Genomic DNA, 12,319 nt, shown 5'->3' with positions numbered 1-12,319 from the left:
GAACATGTTCTCTATTTCCTCGCCGAGCTCCTCGTCGGCTTCCTCGGCCGAAAGTGTACACACGACCAGTTTCCTCGGCAGAATTCAGCCAGAAACTCGGTCGGAAGCTGAATTCTGCCGAGGAAACTGGTCGTGTGTACGGGGCCTAAAAGTTAAAGAGTTAGTACAGTGGATGCAATAGCAAAGTCTTTGTGGCTTTAGGGGCATTAAAGCACTCAAGACTAGAAACAGCATTGGGAGAGTCAACAGGCTCATCCTCTAGTTTTAGAGTGAAACCTTCTCTTTTTATTTGATAGCAGTGGACTGTGACATCAAAGACAAGAGTCATTCAGAATCAGAGTCCCAGTGACTGATGAATCAGAAGACGCCAAGGCTGTTGGTAATTCAACCTAAAGCTACAGAAAAAGACACAGGAGCTCAATGACTATGGCCTCTGTGGTCAAAGTCAGCAAATAAATGGGTGATTCAGGCCATAAAGCCTTGAATGACTGTAGTAAAAAAACCTTATGCAAAAGGGAAAGGAACTAACACCTAACAGAGGCAAAAATGAAATATTAGACTTTAGGAGCAGAAGGCAAGCAGCCCTGGATCTGTTAGTGGAGAATGTCGAACTGTCCCCCCTTTTGTTTAGAATAAGACATGTTGCAACTACATGACAGTAAGGTAGACCTAGCAAGACTTAGTACCAGCTGGCAGAAGGTAAGGGTTGGATGGATAAAGATAACCAAAGTAACTGGAGGCAAGAAGCAGGAATGTACTGAAGATCAAAGTTATTTTTGTAAGTAGGAGCAGCATTGGGGAGATGCCTCCTCGAGCCTGTATGGCAGTAAAGAAAGGACAAAACTGCACACAAGTGACACTCTACTCAGTGGATGACATCAACGCTCAGTCTCACTGTGTTAACTCCTTCTTGAAGCAAAACAGGTAAAAAACAGAGGATGTTAAAGGTGCACAGCAACCTACGTATGTAATTGAGTGCTCATCCCACCCAACCAATCAATCGGTCTTCAGAAACAGGCAAAGCACCAGGGATAAGGGTGTGCAAAACACCCTGGGGTTGATTTACTAAAACTGGAGAGTGCAAAATCAGGTGCAGCTGTGCATAATAGCCAATCAGCTTCTAGCTTCAGCTTGTTCAATTAAGCTTTGACAAAAAAAAAAAAATGGGAAAGTGCCCCACATGGAACTCAGTATTTGAAGGTCACTTCTAGACTATATTTACAATGTAGTCTGTGGGATCTGAATTGGGTACTCCATTAGCCAGGCTGAGGATGGGCACACCTGATAGCTGGAGTGTAAGAGACAAGTTCTAGCAGCAATGTAGAAGAGAGCCTTGTCTGAAGAAGAAAAATATTGAAGAGATAAACAATAAAGGTGCTAACAAAAAATATGCTAGCCTTACACAGCAGAGCTGATGATAAGACATTCATCCTCCTAAGACACTAGCAAAAAACAGAACCATGTTGGTAGTTGGAGGGGTTAACCTGGGCCTATGGTTTTCTTTGTTTTCCAGTGTTCTACCCCATTGTATATCTATACAATCTGAAGGTGAAAGAGTTCATGTGCCTCTCAATGGAAGAGAGAACAAAATACATGGTTATGCACTATAAAGTCATGCACTTAAAAAGGATGTGAAAATCATTAGTTATCAGTATTTACTTCCTCCTCTCTCTGATTTACAGGCAAAGCCTTGCTTCTGACATCCTATTTTTTATGTGATACACTTCTGGTATGTCTAAAATTGTTTCAAGTGGACAAAAGGAACACCGGAAGGTCAGATGTTCAGCCTCTGGTCAGTGTAAAATTTATGTGAACACTATCATTATTAATCTTTGGGGGGGGGGGGGGAAACTGCAATAAGCTAAATTTTAGATAAAACTCCACCCAAACCCCATTTTATTTATTTACTTCTGTCAGTGACCATGGAGCTTTCCCCCAACTCAGCTGTGGTTCAGCAGTAAACCTCCTGGCTCTGCCACATTTTTCACATTGGAAAAAATACACAAGGGAAACATGGAAATGCTGAGGTTTGTAAAGTGCAATGCTTGCATGCAGCTGCTCTTTGCTTAAAAATGCTGGAATGTACAAGACTTCCTATAAAATCACCTGCTTCAGGATTTAGATTGCTGATAAATATTTTGTCTTCATTAAACTATATTCACAGTGCATAATATAATTAATTCTAACACATATTACTAAAACCTATCTCTGGGGAAAAGAAAAATCTTTCCTGCAGGGGTTAAATGCTGGTTTACCAGAAAAAGCAGCTTTACATACCTGATCCCTTGGTTACCCAGCAGCCACCGCTCTCCTACTATCTTACGCTCCATACGTAGACTGTCCCTAGGCACCCTCATGTCTAATACAAGGGTATGGGCCTTGCAATAAATTTGATGTCAGAGGACCTGCAACTGTCAAAGCATGGGGAGAAGAGGCTAGGGGGGCTGGTCTGGAAGTGTGTAGGGAACCTGCCGGGGCAGGTGAGTGGGTCAGTAAACGTGCTTTTACAAATACTCTAGACCTAAATGAGCATTTAACCCTTGCACTTTGAGGAAGCCCCACAGCAAGGGGGAACTTTTGTTTTCCCTGGAGTTCAGTTTTAACTTACTAGATAATATTAGATATTAATAAAGTATCCACACTTACCCAGCTTCTTTAATCTCTAATTTACTAGGATCCAGTTCAATATATTTTTTCTCTTCAAAGATACGATTGATTGTTGGTCCAACAACACTGTGTAAATACTGGGTTCCTGCTACCTACAGTATAAACAATATTTGCATCATAAACATGAAGAATATGAAAAATAAAACTATTGTTATTTTTATGAGCTGGCTGAAGGGTCAAGCTGTGATTACCTACCAATCTTAACACATTTCTGAAGCTTTATTATCTGGATTTTCTTCTAGCCCATGAGCAAGACTGACAAAAGTCAAGCTGTGCTTTAAATCTGCATCCCTGGAGACACCTGCTTTAGAGAATTTTCATCTGCCCTCCAATAGATTCTCTTTAGGAATATAAGAGGAGGTCACTTGGCTCAAAGAATAGCTGAAAAACTGAGCTTTTTGTAGCATTTCCTTTCTGTACAAAAGTTGGTGGCAAGTTTCCCCGGCAAGGTCTTAAAGAGAACCAGGATCATATTTCCTGTGTCTTACCCCTGACACAGGATATTTCTTTAAAGGAGTACTAAAGTCCAATTTATTTCATAATAATACATCACATTAATCACTAACTCATAATTGCTATATTTACAAGGAAAAAGCAGTTTGTTTTACAGTTTTTAGTTCACATCAATTTACATCCACCCGCTGAAGTTCTTAAAAAACAGGATTCATCCCCACTGACAGCAAAGTGTAAACAAAAGAGCTGAACTTTGGGCATGTTATGGATTTTCACATGATGAAATAAAAAATAAAAAATGTCTGTCCACCAAACCTGACCGCTCCCATAGCTTGCCGTCACCAAATGACATTGCCAGTTTTTCCTGCCTGCTTATGATGCCATTGAGCATTGACTACACATGGACATATCCATATCTGGCCAATGATGTCATAAGTAGGCCGGGCACTTAGTGATGCCCCTTTGTTTACTTCAGCAATGGGGATGATTGGTGTTGCCAGTTCTGCACTAAACAAAGGGATATTACTGGGTGACCCCACCCACTTATGACATCATTGACAATATATGAACATTTTCCTTTGTTTACTTTAGTAGTGGGAAGAACTGTAATTCGGCATCGGCAACAGCAGCAGTCACTGTGTGGGTTGGCAGGCGTCATTTGTAATGATTGACGTGAACCTACATCGCTGGACAACGTGACTGACAATAGATCTACATTTCAGGACATTTATTTAAATAAAGGACTTTTTGTTGTGTGTTTATTTTGGTGAATGATTATTATGTACCCCATACCCCTGCACCCCACAACCACTGCGGCAGGAGTATGGGGAAGAGGTCCTTGTCCTCATTAGCAGGACATGGGGACAAAGTGCTTTGCCAAGGGGTCCCCCTCTGGCAATATTCCCAGCATATTACGGGCATGTGGCCCAGTATAGTTCGGAAGGGGGGAGGGGCGCAAGCTGCTAATCGACCCCTTTCCTGGTCTACCAGGCTAAATGCTCAGATAAGGGTCTGGTATAGATTTTGGGGGTGGACTTCACACCTTTTTTTTTTTTTGCCAAAGGCCCCCCGCCAAGAGCCATACTAGCCCCAAAGTCCTAATATGGATTGGGTGTGGCCTCATGCAGTTTTTTTTCTATTTGAATTTTTGCCTTTTTTGTTTAAAATTCTGCTCTCAGCGGGACTCCCAGTCACTGCTTTTTCATCGGAACCAGAGTGAAGGAACACATCTTCAGGCGTCCTTTAGATGTGTATGTTCTGGGGGGGAGAGGGTCACTTGATGATGTAGAATCTTGCTATGTAGTCTACCCAGCAGTTGCTTTATAACATTTTATCAGCACTGCTAAAGTCTCACCACTATGTGGCCAGCAGAGAGCAAAATGCTTATCTAAAGGGACTTCAGGGATGTGTTTTTTCATTCCAGCTCATCACTTACACTTGTATAGCTAGATTCAGAAAGAGTTAAGCCGGCGTATCAGTAGATACGCTGTCGTAACTCTGAATCGAAGCCGTCGTACATTTAAGTGTATTCTCAAATTGAGATACACTTAAATGTAGCGAAGATATGACGGCCTGCGCCGTCGTATCTTAGCTGTCTAGTTCCGCCGGCCGCTAGGGGCGTGAACGCTGATTTACGCCTAGAATGCGTAAATCAGCGAGATACGCCTATGCACAAACGTACTCTTGCCCGTCGCAGTAAAGATACGCCGTTTACGTAAGGCTTTTTTTAGGCGCAAAGTTAGTCCAACAAAAAGCTGGCCTAGCCAATGTTAAGAATGGACGTCGTTCCCGCGTCGAATTTTGAAAATTTTACGTCGTTTGCGTAAGTCGTCCGTGAATGGGGCTGGACGTAATTTACGTTCACGTCAAAACCAATAAGTCCTTGCGGCGTACTTTGGAGCAATGCACACTGGGATATGTCCACAGGCGGCGCATGCGCCGTTCGTTAAAAACGTCAATCACGTCGGGTCATGGTTTATTTACATAAAACACGCCCACCTCTTCACAATTTGAATTAGGCGCGCTTACGCCGGCCCATTTACGCTACGCCGCTGTAACTTAGGAGGCAAGTGCTTTGTGAATACAGGACTTGCCTCTCTGACTTACGGCGGCGTAGGGTAAATACGATACGCTACCCCGGCTGGAACATACGCCACCCTACATGAATCCAGCTAGTAGTCTTTGTTTTCAGTGCATCTGAATTGGTGGCAACAAAGGGAGATACTGCGAGAGCAGACTGAATTGTAGACACAGGCATAAAGAAAGCAGTGGCGGCCCGTCCATAGGGACGCACGGGCACCGCCCCCCCTCCCACAGTCACAAAAAAAAAAACGGGCCCTTTAAGAACTTTTATTCGGCTAAAATGTCATTTTGACATTTTAGCCGCAGTTCTGGCGGCCGTCTATAGAGGGCGCTGCAGCGCCACCCCCTCTCGCAAATAACACACATTCGTGCATAAATGCACAAATGTATGTTATTGTTGGTTGCCAGCGCTGCCTGGTCTATTCAGATAACGGGACGCCGGTTACCCGAATAGCGGCAGCTGGTTGGCTGAGGGGAACTGCCTATCAAAGCCAGCGGCTCTGATAGGCTTTTCTCCGGCTCTCAGCTGTCTATACTCTGAGCGCAGGCAATCTGCGCTCATTGTATAAGACAAACGGCCGTTTCAGCCAATCAGGTTCCCGGATTCTGGTTATCAGGAACCTGATTGGCTGAAGCTTCACCACAGCGGCAGAAGACATCGAGGGAGCACATGGAATCCTCAGGTAAGTGCTTTTTACAGGGAAAGGGGCACAGTGACATCATGGGGCACAGTGGTGACAAAGGGCACAGAGGTGACAATTGGCACAGTGGCATCATGGGGCACAGTGGTGACAAAGGGCACAGAGGTGACAATTGGCACAGTGGCATCATGGGGCACAGTGGTGAGTGACAATGGGCACAGTGGCATCATGGGGCACAGTGGTGACAATGGGCACAGTGGCATCATGGGGCACAGTGGTGACAATTAAAGGGCACAGTGGTGACAATTGGCACAGTGGCAACAGTTGAGGGGCACAGTGGCTGCGTTTGATGGCATGGCACAGTGGTGACAATTGATGGCACAGTGACTGCGTTTGATGGTATGGCACAGTGGTGACAATTGATGGCACAGTGGCTGCGTTTGATGGCATGGCACAGTGGTGACAATTGATGGCACAGTTGCTGTGTTGCATGGCACAGTGGTGACAATTGATGGCACAGTGGCTGCGTTTGATGGCATGGCACAGTGGTGACAATTGATGGCACAGTGGTTGCGTTTGATGGCATGGCACAGTGGTGACAATTGATGGCACAGTGGCTGCGTTTGATGGCATGGCACAGTGGTGACAATTGATGGCACAGTGGCTGCGTTTGATGGCATGGCACAGTGGTGACAATTGATGGCACAGTTGCTGTTTGATGGCATGGCACAGTGGTGACAATTGATGGCACAGTTGCTGTGTTTGATGGCATGGCACAGTGGTGACAATTGATGGCACAGTTGCTGTGTTTGATGGCATGGCACAGTGGTGACAATTGATGGCACAGTGGCTGCGTTTGATGGCATGGCACAGCGGTGACAATTGATGGCACAGTGGCTGCGTTTGATGGCATGGCACAGTGGTGACAATTGATGGCACAGTGGCTGCGTTTGATGGCATGGCACAGTGGTGACAATTGATGGCACAGTGGCTGCGTTTGATAGCATGGCACAGTGGTGACAATTGATGGCACAGTTGCTGTTTGATGGCATGGCACAGTGGTGACAATTGATGGCACAGTGGCTGCGTTTGATGGCATGGCACAGTGGTGACAATTGATGGCACAGTGGCTGCGTTTGATGGCATGGCACAGTGGTGACAATTGATGGCACAGTAGCTGTTTGATGGCATGGCACAGTGGTGACAATTGATGGCACAGTGGCTGCATTTGGTGGCATGGCACAGTGGCTGCGTTTGATGGCACAGTGGCTGCATGTGATGGGCACAGTGAGGCTGCAATTTTTTTTTTTTCGTTTGCGCCCCCCCAAAAATTTTGAGCACCAGCCGCCACTGAAAGAAAGTGAAGGCAGTTGGGGATTTTAGTAATTATTTATAAGCTATTTATGGGGACTAAATATTGTGATACATTTGCCTATATGTCTCAGTGTACTGCTCCCTGCTAGCCATGTCTGTAGAGGTAGAAAGGAATTTCATGTGTGATTCATTCCTCTGACAGGTTATTGACGTGCTAATGTCCCCCTCACTATTCTAAAGGTTAATTGATCTATTGTGTCGTGTAAAGAAGATCTGTGTTTACCCTTAAAAGATGAGTATTGTATCATCAGGCTAAATGATTAGAGAAGTAGTATGTTAATTATTCTGATTGCTTCAGTGTATTAATTAACTCCCCTGATGTCTTTATCTAAAGAAATGTGTCTGCATGGTCGGCTTCGACTTGTCTCCTATAATCTGTATGGGAAACCCCACTGTGTGAGGGGGGCGTTCCTAACAGGCTGTAACCACATATAAGCTGAGTTTTTGTGTCAATAAAGTGTCTTGGTTCCAGCATCCAGTCTTGACTCATGTGTGGGGAATCCTGTGATGTTCTTGTATGGAGAGGAGGGAATGCTTGACGGGGATATCATACCGATACCGTCACAATTGGTTGGTAGCAGTGGGATTTTCCCTTCTACTCTCCTTTACACCCGGATTCCAAGCAGACACTGGAAGAACTACTGGAAGTTCGTGGAAGGATTGCTAGCAACAAAACCAAGCGGGTCATCATAGCAGAATCAATGGAGCTAGACCAGGAGGACGGGATTGCAGCAACGCCAGCAGTACAAGAGATGGAGACACCAGTGATTCAGGAGGAGGAATCGCCAGCCAACAAGCTAATGAGAGAGAAGCTAGCGTGGTTCGGCCCGAAACCGAAGGGCAGATGTGGTGCTGAGAGTGATGGACCTGTTAGCGAAGGAGGCTAAAGAAATAAGAGACGCAGAACTACAGAAGGATAAACAAATAAGAGACGCAGAACTACAGGAGGCTAAACAAATAAGAGACGCAGAACTACAGAAGGATAAACAAATAAGGGACGCAGAACTACAGTTAAAACTGGCAGCAGTCCAACAAGCAGCCGCACCTTCTCCGAACAGTGAGTACAGCACAGCAGACGCAAGGAAGATTCCGTTTAGCGCTTTTAAAGCTTTTGATGAAAAGGACTGTGAAATTGATAACTACCTGGCGGATTTTGAGCGACAATGTAACCTGCACCGAATAGCTAGAAGAGAGTGGGTTGCAATATTGTCAGGCAAACTGTCAGGCAAAGCTTCTGATGCTTTCCGGACCGTGCCAGATCAGGATATCCATAGCTACGCCCGGGTTAAAGAAGCGCTCCTGGCTCGTTATGCGGTAACCCCAGAGTCCCACCGACAGAAGTTCAGGGACTCACGCAAAACCACGAAAGACTCTTACGCAGAATGGGCATGCCAGTTGTCCCTGTCGGCCTCTAACTGGGTTAACAGCAGCCAGGCCACCACCGCAGAGGACATTTTGCAACTAATGCTCCTGGAGCAATTTTACAATCACATCCAGACGGACGTCAAGGATTGGGTGAGAGATCGCAGGCCCATGACTCTACCAGAGGCCGCGAAGTTGGCGGATGAATATGCGGATACTCGCAAGACAAACCAGGTCACACCACGGGTACAACCCCCACAACCAACGGCGCCCTCACACCCACCAGCCGCTAGATACCAACCGCCTAACAGACCGATGACATATAGCCCTCGCTACCCACGCCAGGAGGACAACGAACAACGCTGCTTCCGGTGCAAACAGTTGGGTCACTTCAAGCAGAATTGCCCCATGAATGACAACACCAGGTCAAATTGGTCTCAACCTGGGTACCGCCCACCAGCAGCAGCCCATTGTGTAGACTCGGCTTGGGATCCCCAGGAGCTGGGTCAGGAAGAACCATTGGGCACCCCTTACGAAGCCCTCATGGTACAATCTGTTATTACGGACAACAGGGAACACCATTGTCAGCTGGTCATGGGCGACAGCCATGAGCCGGAGGGGCCTTGGAGGGAGCTGGGCAGAAAGAGGCACCACCAGCTACCCTCCAAGAAGAAGAGGTCCTGGAAGTCATATAACCAGCGGACCTGGGAGGAGAAGAAGCGACTGGAGGAGATGGAATCGCAGCGGGCGCCCCAGATGCGGGCCGAGATGTTCGCCAAGGGCCCACCGGTGGCCCCTTACACCACCACCCAGTTCCTGATGATGAAGGACCACGTGGAAAGCCTGCAGGACATGAGCAAGCAGGATCTGATCCGTGAGTACATAGAGCTGGAGGAGTGCATAAGCCGCATGGAGGAGGAGAACAACCACCTGAGGTCACAGCGGGCTGACCCCCCCAGGCTCCATGAACTGGAGATGGAGCTGGAGAAGCTCAAAGAGGAGAACCGGCGGCTGCGGAGGGAGCAGGGGGTGGCTGACCTTATGGGGCTCTGAGTCCCCTCCCCCCCCCCCCCGGACTCTGAGCACCAGTGCTACAGCATTTCAACAAATATAACTTTTTCTTTTTATGAATCTCCTGTGATTGTCACTTCAGAGCCATAACCTGCCCCCTCCCATAGCGGGACACCTAGACGGCGGCGCACAGACCCATTCGCTGTCTTCACACTGACTTCTGGTGACTTTGCAGATCGCACAAAGACTTGGGGACTGACCGGCGTGTGATCTGACGACCCGGTGACATACCTGAGTCTGAAGCAGTTGCCAAGGGAGGTCAGTCATGCCAAACGGAGTTAACCTCGGACTAAAAGCTCTAAACCCGTCAACCCTAATGGACCAGGAAAGGTCCAACCGGATTTGCCGGAGCAGGGAGCAAAAGGGGGGCCATTGTGATACATTTGCCTATATGTCTCAGGTGTACTGCTCCCTGCTAGCCATGTCTGTAGAGGTAGAAAGGAATTTCATGTGTGATTCATTCCTCTGACAGGTTATTGACGTGCTAATGTCCCCCTCACTATTCTAAAGGTTAATTGATCTATTGTGTCGTGTAAAGAAGATCTGTGTTTACCCTTAAAAGATGAGTATTGTATCATCAGGCTAAATGATTAGAGAAGTAGTATGTTAATTATTCTGATTGCTTCAGTGTATTAATTAACTCCCCTGATGTCTTTATCTAAAGAAATGTGTCTGCATGGTCGGCTCCGACTTGTCTCCTATAATCTGTATGGGAAACCCCACTGTGTGAGGGGGGCGTTCCTAACAGGCTGTAACCACATATAAGCTGAGTTTTTGTGTCAATAAAGTGTCTTGGTTCCAGCATCCAGTCTTGACTCATGTGTGGGGAATCCTGTGATGTTCTTGTATGGAGAGGAGGGAATGCTTGACGGGGATATCATACCGATACCGTCACAAATATACATAGCATGAAACAATTGGGAATTCATTAGATAAAGCCTTCACACGTAAACATTTGACAAGACTGAGAATTAAGATGATAAATTAAAAATATATTGTTTACCTTAAGAAAGGATTCCATTGACTTGGAAGCCAAAGAATTACTTCTGAATAATGTGTTTGGTTCATCTGTGATAATAATATATTTGATTTACAATTCAAACATCAATATATAAAATCTAGAAATATTATTTATCAACCATAAAATGAACGGAACAGAAAAGAGCACATGTGCAGACTGAATGCTTATCTATTCAAGCTCTGGTTCCCATCATCATTCAACCAACATCACCCAATTTCCAATACATGCATGTTGATACAAGTATTACTTTTAATGGTCTTCACTAGGGATGAACCCGGGCGTGTTCGTACAGTCCACGCGCAGAGCCCGCCAGGAAGTCTGCACAGCTCTGCGCTAATCACAGGCAGGGAGACATTGTCCCGATGCTTGACTGCAGAGATTGGGAAATGTCTCCTTCCTGTGGTTAGCGCAGCGCTGTGCAGACTTCCCGGCGGGCTCTGCAGGTGGACTGTGTGAACACGCCAGAGCTTATCCCTAGTTGTCACCTAGGAGTTCAATCCCAACAGTACTATCTACATGGTGCTTGCATGACATTTCCCCAATAATACTGACAGATTAACTGGTTTACATCCGAACTAGCCTTTGGTCTAGTTCACGCTAATGCAATTTGAGTCACACATAATCACATGACAATGGAATCTTTTTTCACATCAATGCAACAACATATGGTACAATATTGGAAAAGGATCCTGTACTACACTTTGGTGTGATTCCAGTGAGATTTTGGCTCCATAGGACACACAAACCACATCTAAAACACAACCAAATTGCACTGAAAATCAGATCAAGATCTGAACGCAGTAGAGTAAACCTATCCTTACTGTGAGTACGGTGCCTTGAAAAAGTGTTCATACCCCTCTAAATTTTCCAACTTTTGTCATGTTACAACCAAAAACGTAAATGTATTTTATTGAGATTTTACGTGATAGACCAACACAAAGTGGCACATAATTGTGAATTGAAAGGAAAATGATAAACAGTTTTCCAAATTTTTTACAAATAAATATATGAAAAATGAGGCATGTATTTGTATTCAGCCCCCTGTACTCTGATACCCCTAACTAAAATCTAGTGGAACCAATTGCCTTCAGAAGTTACCTAATTAGCAAATAGAGTCCACCTGTGTGTAATCTCAGTATAAATACAGCTGTTCCGTGAAGCCCTCACAGGTTTGTTAGAGAACCTTAGTGAACAAACAGGACAGGCCAAGGAACACACCGGACAGGTCAGGGATAAAGGTGTGGAGAAGTTTAAAGCAGGGTTAGGTTATAAAATGCAAAGTGAAGTAAACAGGGTTACTAATCCGGCACTTCAGTATATATGAGGGTTAATTACACTTAATAAAATTAGCAAAAATTTGCAGAAATTAAAAAAAGGGTTAGGTTATAAAAAAATATCCCAAGCTTTGAACATCTCATGGAGCACTGTTCAATCCATCATCCGAAGAGAGTATGGCACAATTGCCAACCTACCAAGACATGGCCTTCCACCTAAACTGACAGACTGGGCAAAGGAAGCATTAATCAGAGAAGCAACCAAGAGGCCAATGGTAACTCTAGAAGAGCTGCAGAGATCCACGGCTGAGGAAGGAGACTCTGTCCACAGGATAGCTATTAGTCGTGCACTCCACTCCTGGCCTTTATGGAAG

At 45.5% G+C, this 12,319-nt stretch overlaps 1 protein-coding gene across 2 annotated transcripts in view; it reads right to left on the bottom strand.

Annotated features, from left to right (window-relative positions):
• LOC120926714 (ras GTPase-activating protein 4-like) overlaps positions 1-12,319 on the bottom strand; it is a 186,678-nt gene that overhangs the window by 34,744 nt on the left and 139,615 nt on the right. For both annotated transcript variants that reach the window (XM_040336869.1, XM_040336870.1), the window contains exons 11-12: positions 10,654-10,718; positions 2,647-2,759 (exon numbers count right to left, since the gene is read on the bottom strand). In XM_040336869.1, coding sequence (XP_040192803.1) covers positions 2,647-2,759; positions 10,654-10,718 — 178 coding nt within the window. The remainder of the gene's footprint in view (positions 1-2,646; positions 2,760-10,653; positions 10,719-12,319) is intronic.

This window comes from Rana temporaria, chromosome 2 (assembly GCF_905171775.1).
Source record: "Rana temporaria chromosome 2, aRanTem1.1, whole genome shotgun sequence".
In the NCBI taxonomy this organism is placed as follows: Eukaryota; Metazoa; Chordata; class Amphibia; order Anura; family Ranidae; genus Rana; species Rana temporaria.
Note: the sequence above shows the minus strand (reverse complement) of the source record. Positions and strands in the feature narration are given on the sequence as shown.